The following is a 21,109-nucleotide window of genomic DNA, read 5'->3' as shown; positions in this document are numbered from 1 at the left end:
TTGCTTCAGAGCAGGCTGGATATGGGTCATCCAAGATGATCTCATGAGGACCCTAGCAGCCACATCTTCTACCAACTGTAATTCCCAGGTCAAAGACAAGGGAAGACCCGTGTAGAGCGAATTACAGAAATCTAGTCTGGAAGTGACCATTGTGTGGATCACTGTGGCCGAATGCTACAGGGACAGGTAGGATGCTAGTAGCCTGGCCTGGTGCAGATGAAAAAACGTGACGTGGGCTACTCTAGTGACATGTGCCTCCATAGATAGGGAGGTATCAAAGATCATGCCAAAATTCCTGGCAGTGGGCACAGCAACAAGCTGCACCTGATCCAGGCAGGGGAGGCACGCTTCCTGGTCCTGTCTTGTCTGCCCAGCCAAAAGAGGGGTTGAGTTCCAGGCGACTCCACTTGAGCCATCCAGACACTGCTTCCAAACATCTCGCAAATGTTTCCAGGGGGGAGTCTGGCCGACCGTCCATCAGGAGATGGAGCTAGGTGTCATTGGTGAGAACCCAGCCCCAAATTCTGGACCAGCTGTGCCAGAGGGTGCATGTAGATGTTAAAAAGCGTGGGGGAGAGGAAGCACGAAGGAGTGAGACAACTCTTTTCCCATAGCCAATTTGGTATGTGGCTTCGGAGAAAGGATATCAGCCACTTAAGACTGACCCCCAAATCCCCATCTCAGTGGTGGGCTAACAACTTATGATTGACTACATCAAAAAAAAATTATCTTACTTCTATTTCAGCATGGATAACCGGGTTGCAAGTTGAAGGGAGTTGTCTAATATTGTGCTTGATACAAATTCCAGTCATTTTAATTGTCTATTTGAGATGTACCAGGTAATTAGCATCACTGTATGATAAAATAGGTTATTAAGCCTGTGCTACTGGGAAGGGAACCCACTTGTGGTTTTCTAAAACAGCTCTATCAGGATGCGGTTACTTTTAATAACTTGACTGGGATCATCTTCACTTTAGCTGTGTGTAAAATGCTTCTTTAACACAAATTGAATCCTGCTCCATATGTATTAATTTGGAATTATTTCTGTTCCCTGTCCATTTTTCTTAATCACTTCCACAGTACAAAATACTCACTTTGACCTCTACTGTGTGTTACAGACACTTATAACTTCTTTGTCCACCCTTGTTGTAAATGGAACAGGATTATTAAATTAAAGCCAAGTATGTATAGATCATCAAAGTTATTTTAGAACTTTTGATTCCTCAGCGAATTGTTAAAGTAGGTAAAGTGGATTCATTGAAACTATGTATTCTGCCCTTGAACTTTAGAAAAGAGCATATAAATAAATAATGAAGAAAAAGTATTTTCTGTAGCACCCTTTAAGGACTTTGAGGAAGTAGAACTTATTTTGATATGGAAAAGATGGACAGATATTGATATTTCTTAGTTGTGAAAAAGCATGATTGATTCTAGGAGGAGACTCCAAATTAAGTTCCTCTCAGATGTGGTGGGGGGGCGGGGGAGTTGCCTGTTTGTTGTTCGGCCTCAGATTGCAAAATGTCTTGGACAGACCTAATAATTTGGAGAGTTTGCTAACTGTTATGACAGCAGAGGCTGATGCAGCTGGTATTCCCATCTGTCAGAGCATATTTTCTTCCTATTAACACAGCAGAGACATTTTAAATATTAAAACTATTGAGAACATCCTTCTTGGCAAAATTTGAAGGAGATATGCTTGCACTTCATGCCAGTTCCTTTCACATTGTTACTTTTCCAACAACAGTGTGTGAAAATTTGTAAATTATTGAGGGGCTAGGGTGGTGCCAGGGTGGTGCCAGGTCTCTGAACAGAAGAACAAAAATAAGGTCCTGTGGTCAGATCACTGTGTTTAAACCTGAGGAACCCAGAATAGCTGTACAGTACTGTCAGGGTTCGAGGGGTCCGCTCCTCTTCTTTGCTCCGCCACGGTGTCGGCAGACGGGAAGGCAGGTCGGAATAGCACTTGAGGCAGATAGTCGACATCTCAGAATGGAGTCCACCGGGAAACCCGGGCTGAAACTCCCGGGCTCGTGATAGTTTCTTGCACTATCCCAAACCCCACCTCCTCACTGACACCGACCTCTCCCATTAAGTAGCTTTCCTCCCTCGCATCCCCCGCCCACCGAACCCTTAAAGGAGAAGCTCCGGCGTCTTGCATCCGTCGTTTCAATCTTGGGCGGCTCCTTACCCGGCCAAGACCGCTCCTCACTCCTCTCCGGTCCCCCAAGTGTAAACACTGCTCCTCTTGGGGATTCCCCCCGCCGGGGACTATCCTAGACACTATCCTATCCTAGGCAGGGTTGGATAAAGGTCCAGGTGATACGCCTCTCGTTGGTGAGTCCCCGGGTAGGAGCGGCGAAGTCGGAGAAACCCCGACAAGTACAGAGTCTGTGTGACTCCATCCACAAACAACAGCACCTGACTCGTTCTCTTTGCTTTTTAAATTCTTCCTTCTTCATTTCCTACTGATCTAATATAGACTGAATGATCCAGTTTAATTTTTTTAAATGCTTGGAAGCTGAAAGCAAAGATAACTCTGGTGTTAGTTAACTAAACAATAGAAAATCCTAAGGAAAGGAAGGGAAATCTTGTTGCTGTGTTTCAAAGCAGCGTTTTCTGCTCTGCACACATCCCAAAAACATTATTATCATCCTACACTTGCTTATCCTGTCAGAATGGAGTTATAAACAAAGGGTGAAGGATGTCTACTCCAAAAGTAGAGACTACTATGAGATGGGGTGTGCATAAATTGTGTCAATATTGCTGTGCAACCCATGTCTTTTCATAACTCTGTTGAAACTGGGAAACTTAATGAACTGACCTGAAACATCTGACTTTAATTTTTGTTGTGTCAAGGAAGGAAGGAAGGGCTGACAGATTCCTGCAGTGTGTGGCAGTTGTGCTATTCTTTGCCCTTACACAAATGGTGGCAGCAGCTTTGCTCCTGCACATCATCGGAGACTAAGAGGCCTAGGCCTTACTATGCCTCTGATTTGGGAGTGCCATTACTACCTCTGAATTCAGTATTTGTCTCTCTGTTCAACCTTCTGTGGTGAAATTGCTGTGGTAAGGATTCTAAGGTTGCTCACTTAACACTGCAGGCATAACTACTTGGATGGAGGAATAGGGAACTAAAATCCCAGAGGCCCATGGATCCATGATTCCTTTTCATATTATGGCTGTATTGGGACTGGTTGCTGTTGGAGGAAGGCAGAGGGAATCTTTACCTGGAGATCCATGGTGATTCTTGACAGCCCTGATCTCAGGAACCTTCTGCTTCATAACTTGGCCTTTAAAAAGTATGTTACGAATGTTATGTAAAATATTTTCACATAAAACCCCAAAAGATTAAATGACCTTGGATTAATGCCACAGTGAATGGGTGTAAGGAAGGAGTATCTGTTAGTTTTTACTGAATCACCTTTGCTGAAGGATGTCAAAACATTAGAACTGGAACACCCCATATAAAAGCTGGAGTTTCCATCCACTCAATATACTCAGTGAAAGCCAAACACAGGGTGGGGGGGAATCATTCTTGGCAACAGGTTGCATCATACAATTGACAGCACTGTGTGCTTCTAGTGTAAGGAGACTTCCTTCTGCCTTATGTCTAAAAAAGGTGCCTTGTACAGAATGGAGACACTTCAATTAACTAAGAATAATAATAAGGATATAAGTGCCAGGTGGGAGTGCCAGGTGTCACTGGCTTGATATCACTCCTGGGGAAACTCAGAAGTGATAAAAGTAGAAAAACCATAAAGTTTTGGCCAATTCCTGCAGAGTTGTAACATTAGCCAATGACCATTTTTAAATTTTCTTTTCTATCACTGCTCTGATCAGGGTTGGGAAATGTCCACTGTGAGATGGCAACCCTAGGTATAATTTAATATTAGCTCAGTTTATACCCTGGCCACAATGAAGTGTGCTGAAACTCACTACAATCAATGAATTTAAATTGACTTAACTCTGTATTGGATTGTAATTCCTCTCTTTATTGTATCGGTATTTTATTAGAGATACCAGAAATTTTACAGTTAATGGTGCAGTATGCTAGTTTTCTACTAGTTTCTACTTATTGTTTTGGGATGCTTTTTAGAAGTTGATTATGCTACCCCTATTCATCCAAATGCCTGCACATGTATTGGAGAGATACCAGTGCTGGCCTTTCTGCTGTTCTTTAATCACATTTATGAAGTTGTGCCTTGTGACAGATTGGAAGAAGATAAAACATAAATACCCTTCTTTTAATTTTTACAGTGGCTCTTGTCAAGGAGGGTCCAGCATAACTTCCATCAACATCTGGTCTCTACTTTAATAGCCCCAAACAAATGCATCATAGATAATCTTTTAATAACAAAACAAATACCACAGGAATTAATGACAATCCTGTTATTTCCCAGTATCCCTACATTATTAAGTATATTAGTATCACTACGACTCAAACAAAGTTTTCTGAAATAAAAAAGAAATCCACATCTGGCATCCACATGCATGGCCTTATAAAGAACATGAAATATCATATTGTACTTTTTCACTAGCACTGCTGTATCAGCACATACCCACCAGGCTAGGAATGGGCCCTTTTTAATGTCATCTTCACTTGTAGTAATGTTCCTGGTTTGTTTGTTTGTTTCCTAGGTGCATAGCGTAATGTCCATGCTGTGCTACACTCTGATTATAGCGTTTCTGATCGGCATATGGGCAGCACCAAAATCTGAGGATAATGCACCACTGGGGTCTCCTGCAACATCTGACATTTCAGAAGGAAGCCGGACTAAAGCATACCATGCTGTGAAAACAGTGCAACACAGAGACCACAGCCAGCCTGTTATTAGGAAAGTAGAAGACAGAAAAGTTGGGCAAGCTGCAAACATTAAAGTGGATCCAAAGCTTTTTCAGAAGAGACGATTCCAGTCCCCTCGGGTTTTGTTCAGCACTCAGCCACCTCCTTTGTCAAGAGATGGTCAGGGTGTGGAGTTCCTGGACAGCACAGACTCTCTCAACAGGAATATCCGAGCTAAGCGGTCAACACATCCCGTGCACAACCGTGGGGAATATTCTGTGTGTGACAGTGTTAGTGTGTGGGTGGCCAACAAAACCACAGCAACAGACATCAAAGGCAAACAGGTGACTGTGATGGTGGATGTGAACATTAACAACAGTGCTTACAAGCAGTACTTTTTTGAGACCAAGTGCAGAGACCCTAAGCCAGTGTCCAGTGGGTGCAGGGGCATTGACGCCAGGCATTGGAATTCATATTGCACCACTACACACACCTTTGTTAAGGCACTGACCATGGAGGGCAAGCAGGCAGCCTGGCGCTTCATTCGGATTGACACCGCTTGTGTGTGTGTAATCAGTAGGAAAACAGATAACCTCTGAAATAGACCAACTATCCTCCTCTCTTCCCCACTTATTCCAGTCCCCTACCTCAGCCTGTAAATTATTTTAAGTTATGAGGACTCTATGGTATATTTATAGTTTATATAGTAAAGAAATGAATCCTCATTATTTATTAAACTCTTTTGGAAACTGTCCTTGTTTTTGTCTACCTTATTTTAATGGCATATCTCTTCTTTAAACAAATTCTTGCAAATACGTTATCCATACAGTCCCTTGGAAATATCAATGTAAATGTTTTCCACACACAAAAAAGCACCAGTATATTGCAAAGCCATCTTGATTTTTCTGTGAAAGCATACCTACCTTTACATGCAATAATTTGTCTTGAAGTAGACAAATAGCACAAGTGATTATGTTAGTCTATCAGAAAGTTTCCAGATAGAGACAGTAGCATGCTGTTCCCTGACTCAGAAGTGATTGTCTCTTCATCCAGGCACAGATAAAAGCCAAATAAACCAAGCAAGGGATACTTGCTTTCATTGAAACCATATTCCCCAAATCCATAATAAAATGTATAACATTGTAATTTTTACATTTAAGTCTTTGCTTGGATTTCTTCCTGTTTATACATTCTTACAGATATGGAACTGATCTCTTACAAAACGTGTTTTAATTGAATCAGTCTTCCCCATCTTAAATATTACATACTTTCTAACTTATCCTGGCCAGCACCTCTCTTGTTAAGGAAGCCTTTGAGCCAGTGTTTTTAGAGAGTAATGATTAATAGTGGTGGCCTCCAGTCTGATGAGCTGGGATTGATTCCCTGCTCTTCCACGTGCATCCAGCTGGGTAACCTTGGACCAATCACAGTCCATTTAGAGCTGTTCTCACAGAGCATATTTGTCAGAGCTCTCTCAGTCCCACCTACCTCACATAGTGTCTGTTGTGGGGAGTGGAAGGGAAGGTGATTGTAAGCAGCTTTGAGACTCCTTTGGTTAATGAAAAGTGGAATATAAAAACCAACTCTTCTTTTTTCAAACTTGTAGTAAAGGCAACAGTCCTAAAAATATTCTATTTTTAATTTGAAAAGATTTACAAACTTAGATACTACAAAGAATTAAAAGTTCATTTATAAAAATGGTTTCTAATTATAGTGTCTGTTCAGGTATTCAAAAAAAAAGGAGTATAACAAAAGTTGTCAAAAGAGAGTCCAAAGTTTTACATTTTCATTTCCTTTTGAATTATTCCTTTGTGCTTCCACATTAACTTGTAGGTCTTTGTCTTGCCTACGAGCCTTGAAAAGTGCCAGACCCAGTACCGAGCCCTTTGGCACTCTGCTGTTCACCTCCCTCCAATCTGATGAAATACCACTGACAGCTACTCTCTGGGTGTGGTTTTCTAGCCAGTTCCCTGTCCATCTCACCATCCAAAAATCCAGCCTGAAGTCCTCCAGTTTACCCATCACAACATCATGGGGAACCTTGTGAAACCTTGTGAAACCTTGCTTGAATGGATGAAAGTAATATCAATAGTTTATCATCCAAAGATTTTATTGTTGGCATACTGGAAAACAAAAACTTCCTGTAATCATGGCTTATGTGTGGATACATTATATACGTTATATCCCACCAAAACAATGAAAAAGTTACCATACTGGTGTCTTTGATGTTCACAGTTGTTGTCAATGAGCTTTTCATCAATTATTTGAGAACTTTTTCAGAGCATGTAGAATTTGAAACAAATTCTGGAAATAAAAACATAAACCTGGATTTGCAGGAAAATTCTGAGTTAGTTAATATAATTAATAATCAATGTTAGAATGCTGGGCCTACAAATATTTTTCTTCCAACTGCAGTTGTAAAAATTTAAGAAGATCTCCTTTTGCCAAGAGCAATGGGAGAGGGAGGTGCCTGTGTTTATATAGCATTAAAAAGACCATGTTGGCCATTCTTGAGGAAAAATCATCCAAACTGTTTCTGGTTCTTCTGCTCCTATGCTAGAATGAGAGTTTTCTGCTCAAAGACCTCCATGATGTAGCCTATGGGCTGATGGCTGGATTATATGTTCCAGCCCATTCTGCTTATTTTTTTTTTCTGGTTTCATTGTTTTCCTTGAAAAAGCTTCTGCTGTTGAGACAAAAAAGCAGTTCAAGATAATACCCCATAAATGAGGATTTTCAGAAGTTGAGTTCTGGTTTTAGCTCTTCTTAGAAACTGTATATTTCTAGGCTTCTTTTTAGCCTCTTGTTCATCCCTTCATGCCCATATCAAGGAGTTTTGAGTTTCATTTGCTTTCTTGTTAATGATACATTTCAGTGAAAAAATGGGTCTGTTTTTACAAGCAAATCATTGTCTTATTCTCAGCTCTCTGTGTGTTCTACAAGAAACTGCCAAACCAAACCCAAAAGCATGGTTTAGGTTTCCACTTGTTGGAGTGCTCAGCTTGCAGAAGGCTTAGGGCCAAACCAGACAAGATGCTAGACATTATGTGATCAGAGCTCCCAGCTTTTTTAAAAATGCAAGTATTAGGCAGATGAGGCTCAATTCTAATCAGGTACATAGTGTACCAAGCAGGGGGGGGATTACATTTTCTCCCTTGACCATTTATCTAACTTGAAATGGCCCCAGCATGTTCTATTTGACCTGTTAGAGAAACCTAAGGGCAGATCTGTCTGTTCCTCTAAATTTGTTTCACTGGGTCAAATAGATTCCTAAGGTTTGGAAATGAGACATAAATTTATTTTACCATATTTCTTTACAATACATAAAAACATTTATATCCTGACTTAATTTTTGGCTCAAGGCAACTTGCACCAAGTAAAATAAAAGTTAAAACACGTACCAAATAAAACAAAAAGTAGCCTCCTCTCCAGCCTAATAGCATTCTCCCTGTGCATTACAGTCTGAAGGAGAGAAAGCTGATCATGGCACTTGAAGCATCAAGCCTGGCTTGGCCCTTAGTTTTCTAGAAAGACATGAAAGAGGAAAGGGAGCTAAGTGGCTCCAGTTCTACCCCCAAAATGGACTTTGGGAAATTAGTTGAAATGATAAAGCACTGTCTCATTTATTATTTATTTAAGGCATTTATAGGCTAACCTTCTCTCTTGTGGAACTCAAAGTGGCTTACAATATAAATAAAACATTATAAAAACACAAGAATAATTATAAAAACCCATGAGGATTTGTTTGAGCCTGTTCTTTTGCATTTTACCACCTCAGTTCCTACCATCTTATACAAGGTATTTAATGGTTCCACATTATGCTAGGGCAGCCTTTCTCAATTTTTTTACCACTGAAAACCCCCTGAAAAAATTTTCAGGCTCCAAGGAAACCTCAGAAGTGGAGCAATTGTACAGAATATGGCTGGGAAGCATAGCTGTGCAGATGCCCACCCAAAGCCCATCATTGACCATTTCGGGTGAGGGGAGGTTGATATGACCATATATAGTTATATTACTGATAAATGTTTAACGAATTGAAAAAATATTTTAACAAATAACTTCCACCCATTCAGGAAACCTTCCAGGGCCATCAAGAACCCCCAGGTTGATAAAGCCTGTTATAGGACATTTGCCCAAGATCACCTTAATGCTAGTCCTTCTGAAGTACTGTGTGGGAAATTTTGTAATCCATATTCAGATGATTTTGTCCTTGTGGCCTGGGTAAAATTGATAGAATTCTGGAATGTTCCTGTTATACAGTTTTTTGCAATCAATTGATTCCTTTTATACATTTATCATTCAGTAATTCTCAAAGGGATGTTTTTCCCTATCCTATGCTAGACAGTGATCTGACTACAAGCTACATCACAGGGTGTTTGTTGTGGGAAGAGGAAAGAAAGGTTATTGTAAGCCGCTTTGGGCAGTGAAAAGCAGGGAATAAAAATCAGCTGTTATCATTATTGGTTGCTAAATTCGTCTCTATCGTATTTTCCTTCAGAAATTTACTCCTTTGGTCATTTCTCAACATCTACTGATCAGAGGAGCCCTGAAAAGGAAAGGAAAAACCTACAAAATCACTGTTTAAAAGCTCCAATTAGGACTGCCAGTAATAAAAGCTAAATCCATCAAAATGCAGTCCTAAATAAAATTGCCTCTTGAAGATCAACCATGAGTAAACCAGGCATATCTCACTGGCAAGGTTGATCCCAGCTGCCACAGAAAAGGCGCTCTCATGTGTACCCACCAAACAAATAATCTTCAATTTGTGGGACTGTTAGCATATATAGAGGGAAGAGTCATATTCTAGAATGGGCTGTGCCCCCAAGTTCAATCATTGGTACCTCTAGATCAAGGATTGGAATAGCTGATGTTATGAAAAACCACTGTTTGCATGTAGAAGAAGAAGAAGAGTTGGTTCTTATATGCCGCTTTTCCCTACCCAAAGGAGGCTCAAAGCGGCTTACAGTCACCTTCCCATTCCTCTCCCCACAACAGACACCCTGTGGGGTGGGTGAGGCTGAGAGAACGCTGATATCACTGCCCGGTCAGAACAGTTTTATCAGTGCCGTGGCGAGCCCAAGGTCACCCAGCTGGTTACATCTGGGGGAGTGCAGAATCGAACCTGGCATACCAGATTAGAAGTCCGCACTCCTAACCACTACACCAAACTTTCCAACTCTGGAAAGTTGATCTTAGAGTAGAGAGTATTCAACTGATGAACCAGTAGTTTATTTCATGAACACCATCATGTTCATAATGCTACAATTTTTAATGTTTTCATCTAGCACCACTGCTTGCAGTTTTGGTTGAGGGGCTTCCAGATGCTGGTTTTTACAAGTGCACATAGAGCAACAAATGATAACCACAGACTTACCATAGGCCATTTTGCCACACTGGGCACCAGGAAGGAAAGGAGCCATGTGTTCTTTGCTGCTTTATTTCCCAGGGCTGTGGGGCAGAGTTCAGGCTGCCTTCCCTGTGGCTGACTAGTGGTTGCCAGCTGGGAATAGTGTCTTGATGGAGTGGGACTTGGGGGCATGAGTGGGGGCCTCAAAATAGTTTGGGGTCCCAGTACTTGGGAAAGGAGGTTATCATTTTCTCCCAGTGCCCTTTCTGTAAAAGAAATCATCCCCTAAAGCTGGTATTATTTGTGATGGGAATCCATAAATAAGGGTAATCATAATGTATCTCTCTTTTTTTCTTACCATGATTAATAGCAGCTTTATAAAGAAACAGCATTGAGGGACTATATATCTTATGCAACGTGCAGTTTCTCCTTTCACTGTTGAAGAAAAAAGTAAATTCAGTAAACAGTAAGCTTCCCAAGTTCCTCTGTCCTCAGCAGGCCCTTCCCACCATTGCCAAGCTGGGCAGTGGGAGAAAATCAGAGGAAACGAAGAGGGAGGAGTTGACAGCCCACATCTCAATATGTTGATATCACTTTCCCTGCAACCAAATGTGAGATCAGCACATTGCCAGGGAAACCCTAGCATTTGGGCAGAACTCTGTGGTTAAAAATGTGTGACCCAGTTAGCAATAGTTTAAGACCTTAGATTATGAGGGACCTCTAAATATATTTTTTTTACTAAATTACTTTTTAGTAATGCTGTGAGACTTCTCATGATATAGTTTAGGGCCTCAGCATGTCTTAATCAGTCTCTGACAGCAGCCTGGATGCTCCCTCTGCCAGTGATCTGTTTCAGTTCTGAATTGGTCATGGTCAGTTTCTAGTTTTTGGATTGAAATCATAAACAGATATGCTTAACTGCAAAGAGATCTACTTGAGAATAAGCGCCTGAGCAGTGGTGCTGTCAGGGCTGGGCTTTGGAATGAAAATCACAGGGAGGGGGAGCAGCAGAAGGACTGGCATAGCCACTGAAACGAGCAAAACCCTGGAAGCCCCATAAAGACTAGCAAAATTTGTTGCATGGTATGAGCTTGTCTTTTCAGAAAGATATTTAAATGAATGCGAGAAGTCTCATTGAAGATGCTAGTCTCTTGTTGTAAAACCCTGAAGGAGAACACTAATCAGCCACATGGCTCCAGAATCAGGGAATATGTTTGAAACCCCTCTTAATGTGTAAACAATACTCTGGGGTAGTCAACCTGTGGTCGTCCAGCATTTGATGGCAGGGGCTCATGGGAATTGTAGTCCATGGACATCTGGAGGACCACAGGTTGACTACCCCTGCTCTACACCAATGTCAACTGCTGTCATAGTTGTTAAGGCAGTCACAGTCTGGCATGTCCAGTAAGTGTTTTTCAAATGTTGCATTCACTACATGGAGTACAACCATATAGTAATGTTTTTCAGCAGCCTTCACGCATGGATTGTTGTAACATGTTAATATTAAATGAAAAGTTTGGGAATGAGTTTATGGCGCATGACTAGTGAGGGGAGATGGCTGATTTTCAGGGCCCTCTACGGGTAAACAGAGCAACAACAACTCAACAACTAAATCAAATGACATGTTACACATTGTAATGTTGTGAAAAGGATTGATGCTGTTTGTTGAATCATCTAATAGTTCCTTTTCCAGAGATGAAAGTTTTTTGATGTTACTCTTAAGAATAATGTGCCGGGGGACATTAGAAACAGATTCCGTGGCAACTGATGGTAGAAATGCAGAGAATCTGTAGAGGAAGCCAATGTTCTGCAAAATAATTGCAGTTTATATGACCTGTTCAGGTTCTAAGCCCTTCGGAACCACATTGTGGTAACAGTAAACAAAGTGTGACACTAGACCTGAGTTTTCTTTGTTCATTGAGCTTCAGTGTTACCACTGCTATAACAGAATGGCAGATCCAGTGATGTCTCCGGATTGCATTAATCGGAAACAAGTGTAGGAACTGGCAGCTCTTCAAAGAGCATAAGATGTCTGACATAGGCTCACTCTCCAGATTGCTATAGCAGTTAAGGAGCTGACATACATACCTCAGCTGCTTCCAGTGACACCTCAACTGCAGATTTTTGCCAGGGAGAAGATCCGTTTTGTTTGCAGAAGACTTTATAGCTTGATAAAATCACTTGACAGCCTTTGTTGTCCATTTGACTTCTGACCAAGTATTTTCAGCATTAAGAAAGTCTACTCTGTTTTAAAGTTGGAGATATTTGTACTGTAGAATCTGTACTCATGGCAGTATGATGAAGATATTTGCTACAGTACATCTGTATTCAATTATATTATCAAAAGTTCAGACGAAAAAGAAAATGTAAAGCAGTTGTATCTCCTCAGGATCCTAGAAATAAAGAATGGAATTCTGAATCCCAAACTTACCAGATTTGTATGAACCTTGTCCTCATGCTGCTCTTGCCAAATGAAGGAGACAAAATAATAGACGTAATAATAGTAATTCCTTTGATTTAAGAAAGCTCTTTTGATGATGCAAAAGTCTGTTTAAATTAATTATTTGTTGAGGTTCTAAAAAGAAGTAATCAGTACTTCTAAACATCATGTACCTGTTCAAGTAAAAAGTGTTAATCATAATAGCAATGTTTATTTATGATAGTTAGAAATTATCCAGACTTATAACCCTGGAAACCAAAAGTAATATTTGACTTAATGTTCTCTGCATTTTAAAAAGTCATAATTTTTTATTCCCAGACAGGTGTATTGGTACTGGTAGGTAAAGCCCCAGGATCATAGTTAGCAAGAACAAGAATAAGCATTTATATAGTTCTGCATTAAACCTTTGTCTCTTCAGCTACAAGAAACCCTGCAAAGGACTCCTGTGGCAATTGATTGCAGGAAAATCTATGATTGTCGTGTGAAAGTAGCCTGGTTCTCCTTTTCACGCCAGAAGAGGAAAAAAATGGGAAATTCAAGGGCAACTTTGGAGATCATGTATCTCAGAGCCCATGCGTTCTTTTTCTTGGACATCTGGCACAATTTCATGTCTAAGATTTACTTACAAGGGACCTACTTCATGGATGTTGCACAGTGAGATCTAAAATGTATTCTCTGATCTTTACAAAGGACCAGTCTAAAGATTTACAGTCTGAGACAAAAGGAAAGAAAAGTCTGGCTAAGATAAAGAAGTGTTCGTTCTTATATGCCGCTTTTATCTACCAGAAGGAGTCTTCAAGCAACTTACAATTGCCTTCCCTTTGCTCTCCCCACCACAGATACCCTGAGAGGTAGGTAAGGATGAGAGAGCCCTGATGTTACTGCTAGGTCAGAACAGCTTTATCAGTGCTGTGGCAAGCCCAAGGTCACCCAGCGGGCTGCATGTGGAGAAGGAGCGAGGATTCAAACCCGGCCTGCCAGATTAGAAGTTGGTGCTCCTAACCACTACACCAAACTGGCTCTTCATGTAGTTGGAGGAGAGAAGGTACTAAAAGGGATGGGGATAAAACAGGAGTCTAAAACATGAATGAGAAAACATCGCCTCTGATAAGAGAAACGTATTTACAAAAAAACCTCTTCATCTAGTTAAATATCTGTTTTTACAATAAGCCATGGGTCATGGAGTGGGTTCTGGCTCAATGGGCAGAGCATCCGTTTTGCATGCAGAAGTTCCCAGGTTCAGTAACCAGCATCTCCAGTTCAAAGGATCAAGTGCTAGGTAACATGAAAACCCTCTACCTGAGGCCCTGGAGAGCCAGTGGCAGTCGGCACAAAATATTGACCTTGACAGATCATCTGTATCACAGTATGGCAGTTTAATGTGTAAATTTTTATTTTTATTTATTACATTTTGTTTAACTATAAAGAGAAATCAAATACTTATAGGCCTGGAAGAGCTGGCCTGTATCTGTTTGAAGCATGACTGAGAGATGCTTCACACATGCTTCTGTACCAAATGCATGAAAGTAGAATTGCCTTCATCCGGCTATTTCCACTTAAAAGTATTTGTGTATCACTTGGACCCATTATGCATGGGCCAGAATGCCCACACTGGTGGTGGCAGGGCATCGGGGGAAATCTCCAATTATGCACACTCACCCCGCCGCCAGCACAGGCATGGCCCAGCCCAGGGCCACGGAAGGCCCACGTTATTGGAACGCGGGGACTTCTGTGGTCCCAGGATACTGCGGGCACTGGCAGGGGCTGGGGTAGGCTGGCGCCATGCATAATCGCCAGCGCCGGGCCTTTCGGCCCGCCCCGTCCCAACCTACAGTGCCCCTGTAGGGACACCACACACCCCTGCGAGCTCTGCGTGAAAGACGCTTAGATACTGGGGCATCATGCTTGCATATCCCACCAAGATTTGAGAAACAAAGACAATGAATACAAGGACTACTAAGGCCCCATGAATCCTTAAATTGGCTCTGGGACTATAGACCCCCTCAAATCCTTAAATCGGGCCTGGGAAGAACTAGATATTGTCTTGGAAAATCCCTGTTTCCACATTTCCCAAGATGAAGTAATTTTTGGACCATTTCCGCACTAGAGACTCTGCACTGAGCTGCAGGCTGCAGTTAGAGCTGGCATTTTGCCATGCCTCTCCCTGCTCCCACACGGGTGAGCATTTGGCCCGGTGTACCTCATCCGCCCAAATTTGTGGTCCCACATATTAGCTGGAGCAGCAACGTTCCCGGTGTTGAAATGATCATATGGGAAGATCTGTTAATGGAACCAATTCTCCCCCTGCAAATGGTCCATTTCAGCCCTACTTCAGCATTATGAAAAAAATACAGGCATAGCAATCCTACATTTTCCTCTAAGATCTTGGAGGAATTAAATACATTTTCCTCTAATATACATTTCCCTCTAAACTTAGCAACTTTGGAAGGTATTATTTTGGACAAAGCAGGGCATTCTTATTTGTGTACTGGAGTGTCAGTTTGCTGAGGTCTCCTTTTCAAACTGGTCTAGGTAGTTTCCAGGCAGGGAACAGAATCTTGGGAATATGTCTGCAGGCTCCATAAGATTGATCCGGAGTGTCCATTTCCCTTGTTGGAGGTATTTAATGCTGGACCTGTCCAGAGACATGAGCCGAAGACTTCTTTACCTTTGGCTCTGAACCTGTGGCCATGAATGAGCTGGGCCAGTGGATCTAGGACTAGCACAAGAAATGGTATAGTATACTTCGGGGTTTGTCTTGTTGTTTGTTTAAATTGTATTTCTGTATTTTGTCAACTGCTTTGGGTCTCCGCACACTAAACCTCCATTAAAGGGACATGTTTTTCCGTTTGCTGGCAATCCTATATTTTCAGGGGAAATTGTCAATCATAGTACATCCTCAGGATTCCTGTTTGATTTAATTTTTGCACTTCTCCAACTGCATGTGCATATAAGATAAGTATGTGTTATAAATGTTCAGATCTCAGAACCTTGTGTAGACTTGTGAGACCTTCAGCCCCATAAGTAAATAATTAATGAAGAGGCACGATTATATTTTAATCATTAGTGGATTAAACCTTTTTCCTCAATGCCAGATGAAGTGAGCTGTTCCAGATGACTTGAAACTTCTACACAGAAACAGGGAACATGAAGAAGATGTTTGAATGCACAATAGCTATGATCCAAGCACTTTCTCACACCAGATTTAGCTCCAAGCGATGGCTCATCTCATGGAAGATACTGAACTTGCTTTATTCTGCTAAGTCCCTTTACATATTTATCCTTGCTTCCTTTGTTGTTGTACAGTTACTTCTGTTTCTTGGCTTGATTTGTTTTTTTCCTTTTCTCTAGTAGTAATCGCAACATTCCTGAATCAGTTCTATGTGCTTTGGGATGGGGGAGGGAGAGACTTAATTGATGTTGGGTAATTTTTCTTTTCTTTTCATGTTCATAATTTCATAGTCATGCAATTGCTTAAAAAAATTAATGCTCAAGCACTTGGCTGCAGAAGGAAAGTCAGTAGTTAAAATAGTAGGTAGTTACAGCTCCCTCTCCTCTCCCCTAGAGCAAGAACTGATTTGTTCAGGAATGCCTGTTGTTCAGGAAAGAACAAATATGAAATTCCAGCTTGGAATCATTATTGTATATGTGGACAAAATGAAAGCCTCTAATTTTGGTTGCTATAATTTTTGTTTATTCTTGCAGACAGAAGATAAATCTGCTCTATCCTTTCTGTGTTGATGTTCATATTAAAAACATAAAAAGTATCCTACTGGATCAGACCAGTAGCCTTGCTATTCTGATACTGTTTCATGCAGCAGTCAACCAGTTGCCCTTGAAGGCCATCAAAAGGCCATAGTGGCCAAGGCCCTACCTGGGGTGCTGCTTTCTAGCATTGGTATTCAGAGGTTCGCTGCCTCTGTGAATTGAGGTTCCTTTTACTAAGTATATCTAGCAGCAACTGATGAATCTATTCTCCATGAATCTATCTAATGACTTTTAAAGCCAAATACACTTGTGGCCATCACTACATCTACTGTCTGTGATTTCCACAATTTAATTATTCATTAAGCAATTAAGTGTTTCCTTTTGTCTGTCCTGAACCCATTTCGCATCAACTTCATTGGGTTCCCCCATATTCTAGGATTTGGGAGAGGGAGAAATACCTCTTCTGCCTTCTCTCATAGAAAAGGTTCTCTAGCCCCTTAGCCACCCCCACCCCCAAATATCTTGAGTCATTTTCTCTTTCCACTTAGAGGTTAAAAGCAACAGCTAATAGTTCAAAAGCCCCTGACTCATTGCTGCCAAAGACAAGTACTTACAACTCAGCTAGAAATTCCAGCTGCCTAAAGGAAGAGACATGTTTGCTTTTGTGTAAGGAATCCAAGGGCCAGAAGAAGCATGGAAAGATAAAGCAAAGAACGGTTCATTGACTAGATGCTCCCAAAGAAAAGCCAACTCAAGATTCAGTGCACTGTTCAAACGCTTCTCAACCAAATCTGAATATACATGACTATTACACCTATAGCCTTGGATTCAATTAAATTTTTATGCCTGTAAAGCATGAATTTCTTCCTTCCCTGCCATAGTCCACAATGTTCCATAAAATGTTGTTCCCGGGAACAGTATTGGGGAGAGATTGAGGGTTGCAGCAGGAGGGGTGGGTGGGAAAGTCATACTCTGTGGGCAGAAATCATTTCGCCTGTTAAATTGCTCCATTGGATTCCAGCCACATACCTTACTATACCTTTTTTCCCATCCATTGTTGCCTCTGAGTATAATGTGGATGCAGGAAGACTCTTTTCCTTTGGGGAGGGGGAGAATGTGCCTACAGAAGGGCAGCAGAATACCCCCTAGAAGTTGAACCAGGACTTTATCATGATCTCCATTACAATATCTGACTACAGGAAGAGCCATGTATCAAAGAGTATTGAAGATACAAGTGGTATAATGATTGGTATAGTGTTGACTTGGATCTAGGAAAGCAGGTTCAAATCACTAAGCTGCTGTGAACTTCTTAGGGTAAACCTTGGTCCAATTACATTCACTCAAGGTAACTTGCTCCAAAGGTACAAGCAAGAAAGGAGAAACACATTAGAGGGCTATTTAATTTATTTTTATTTATATTATTTATAGTCCATCTTTTTCACTTGGACTCAACACAATCAACAAGACTAAATCAAAAATATTTTGCTTTAATGACAATACTTTGATCATTGCTTGTGGGTGTCAGTAATTGGGTTGACTGGATCATTTGATTGATTAATTTATTTACTGAACAATTTATAAACATACAAAAAAATTGAGCATGCTCTAATGTACTACTAATGTCACCGGAGGAACCTGGGTAGCAAGCCAGACAAAATTATCAGAGAATGTGGCAATGATGGAAGGTGTGATAGTGTTGATAATGGGGATAGAAGAAGGACCAGGAGAAGGCCTGCCAAGCCCTGAAGTAGAACTAAACCCCCAGTGGAGTCTATGGGCTAGGTATGGCTAGGAACAAGAGCACTAGAGCAAGGGTGGTTGGCCATTACAACTGCCATCAGGGGCAACTGCCTTCCTTTTGGCTTATACCAGGCATGAAGATGCTGGAGTGGAGGTGGGCCCTGAGATTGGGACCAGATACTCAGGTGGGCTTTTAAAGAGGTAGTCTTGAGGATCATGTGGTGGGTGGGTGCAGTGAGGAGTAGGATACTGGCCAAGGAAGGAGTGAAGCAACTTCCCAGCAAGAAAAAGTTTCATGAAACTCTTTACTCAGTTAAATGAGTATTCTAATATCAGAGCAAGAAGGAAAAAATCAATAAGAGATAAGGGGGGAAGAAAAATTCAGTGAAGTAATTTAATGCCAAATCTTATACAAGTCTAAACAATTTTTGACCATCTTTCAATTGTTGTGAAATTTGCAGAGAAACACAGAAAGACGGAGTCTAAACAGTAAAAACTGATTGGAATCAAACAAATCTTGTCAAGGGGTAACTTTCCCCCCTCAAATTAAGTGTTTCATATGCAATTTATTTGTTCTGACTGAAAATTGCTTATGGTTTTCATTAGTGACCTTTTACATTGGAAAAAGAATGACTAAAAATATGAGAATATCAAAGAGCGCATAAAAATGAGGACAGAAAGGATTTAAGTACTATTATTTTGTGTTCCTAGTTCTCCACTTAATTAGGAATTTTCTAAGTGCCCATTTTGCAAACATGTAAGAACAATAGCTCAAAACCATGAAAACAGCTTTGAAAATGTTCCAGGAATTATATGTCCAGAATCAAGTAATCTGACTGTGGGATTTTATAGAGCATAAAAACTGAGGAAACACCATTTCATACAGATGATAAGCAAGGTGACCATTGCTTAAATCAACATGCTCTGATGTTAAAATCAATTTAATACTTAACATTTGAAAGATCCTGTGAGGCAAAGTGCCCTGATTCCCTTAAAGCAGTGATTCTCAACCTTCCTAATGTCGTGACCCTTTAATACAGTTCCTCATGTTGTGGTGACCCCAACCATAAAATTATGCAAGTGTTCTTTCACAGAAATTAAACCGAAGCTGCCCAACAGCATGAAGATCCATTGTTCATGATTGTATATAAATTGTTTTTTCCCCAGGGTTTCTCAGTTCAGTTTTGCCTCTTGTCCCACCTTGCTGATCTCTGTTTTCCGCTGCTCCAGACAGACAAACCCTCTATCTTGATCTACCCCGCAAGGATGTTGTGTGGATAGAACCCCCATGCTTTCCATGCCATGACCCCTGTGAAAGGATCATTTGACCCCCAAAGATGTCCCAATCCCCAGGCTGAGAACCACTGCCTTAAAGAGTTATCGTGATTATTAGCAGGCCTGCTCTTGCTTGCAGGTGTTGGTAATTGGGCCTTTCTGTTGATACTGTCCTTTTCTCTTTCAAGGTCAGATTCAAGAATGTGTTGGTTGATTGTGAGAACCTGTGTTTAGTTCTGTAGCTAGATGAAAAGGGGGACTCAGGAGTGGATGTTAACATCTTCTGGAGATCTTCATTGAAGGAGCTCCCTGATTGGATTTGAGATGCCACCTGGTGCTAGGGGGCAAAAGACTATAATATGGCCATAGACCAGAGGTGAGCCATGTTAACGTCATGATTTTACCTTTTTAGTACTCTTGCTCTGTCATGCTACATCATGAGGGACAGTTGCACAGAGAATGCTTAAGACTCCAACTTGGACTCATATTCTAAGAAGATATGCTGTCCAATGCCAGGTATTACATGTATTAAATGAAAAGTTAGCATTTTATTTTATTGCTGCTAAGCTGCGGAAACTGTGCTGCATAGTAATATTCTGTTTTAAATCTATTCAGTAAATGCTTATACAGTTTTATAAGGGTCTACTTTATTTCTGTGCATTTTGCCTTGCAAACTTACAGGTTGGGTGCTGCTCATATGCAAAGGAGCAGTGACCTGGGTTCCTGACAGACCCTTTTCTTTTTTTAATCATTGCATTCTTGGACTTCAAGATCACAACTCACACAATACCTAGAAGATTAAATGCTACTTTGTATTTTTAAATTGTAAGTTTGTAGGCAAGATTTGTTCTTTTAAACATTTATTGGACATCATGTTTGAGACCAAGAATTATTGTTATCATTATTTTAGCTCTGAGGAAGCATGATTGAAAAGGACAAATGTTTTAAAATGCCGTAAAATATATTAACGATTTGATCCAAATGCAGTGATCCTTGTACCGGCCTTTGAATGCTAAAAAGGCCTTTGATACGGTAGACAGAGACAACTCCTAGGTATAGTCTTATATAACATTTGTTTTGCCGATGTTTAAAATGTAGATCCTGTAATGATACAACTGCCATGAAGATCCTTGGTTGGATGGAAAGGTGGCATAGAAATGTTTACATGAATAAAAATTAATAACTTTCCCAAAGCTATATTAAATACATATATTTTATTTAAATGGGAAGCTTACTAATGTTGAACTGAAAAGAAAACCTGGCAAGCTATGATTACTAAGAATCATCACAGTTTTCAAGTCCTGTCAGACTAATCTTTTATCTCTCTTTTTGAGAAACTTACTACCTTGCTGGATCAGGGGGAATGTGGTGGACATAGTTTATCTCAATTTCAGTAAAGCTTTTGATAAGGTTCCACATTATATTCTTGTTGGCAAAGTGGTCTGGATCCTATGACTGTTAGGTGGATCAATAAGTGCTGACAGGTTGCATTCAAAACGTGTTTGCTAATGGTTTGTCATTCTCTTGGAGAGTAGTGAAAAGTGGAGTGCCTCAGGGATCTGTCCTGGGCCCTGTGTTGTTCAACTTATTTATACATGATTTGCAGGAAGGAATAGAGGGGATGCTTATTAAATTTGCAGATGATACTAAACAGGGAGCAAACACAGCAGAAGACAGAATCAGGATACAGGATGACAGGCTAGAAAACTGGGCTAAATAAATAAAATGAATTTCAGTAGTGATAAATGCAAAATTCTGCATTTAGGTAGGAAAAATCAAATGCATCATTATAGGACGGGGGAGACTTGTCTTGACA

At 40.7% G+C, this 21,109-nt stretch overlaps 1 protein-coding gene across 1 annotated transcript in view; it reads left to right on the top strand.

Moving 5' to 3' along the window:
- NGF (nerve growth factor) overlaps positions 1-5,869 on the top strand; it is a 72,753-nt gene extending 66,884 nt beyond the window's left edge. Inside the window, exon 2 of the mRNA XM_077335007.1 lies at positions 4,639-5,869. Coding sequence (XP_077191122.1) covers positions 4,651-5,382 — 732 coding nt within the window. The 5' untranslated portion in view covers positions 4,639-4,650 and the 3' untranslated portion in view covers positions 5,383-5,869. The remainder of the gene's footprint in view (positions 1-4,638) is intronic.
- Positions 5,870-21,109: the final 15,240 nt, after the last annotated feature.

The sequence above is a fragment of the Paroedura picta genome, chromosome 4 (genome assembly GCF_049243985.1).
Source record: "Paroedura picta isolate Pp20150507F chromosome 4, Ppicta_v3.0, whole genome shotgun sequence".
Lineage (NCBI taxonomy): Eukaryota > Metazoa > Chordata > Lepidosauria > Squamata > Gekkonidae > Paroedura > Paroedura picta.
Note: the sequence above shows the minus strand (reverse complement) of the source record. Positions and strands in the feature narration are given on the sequence as shown.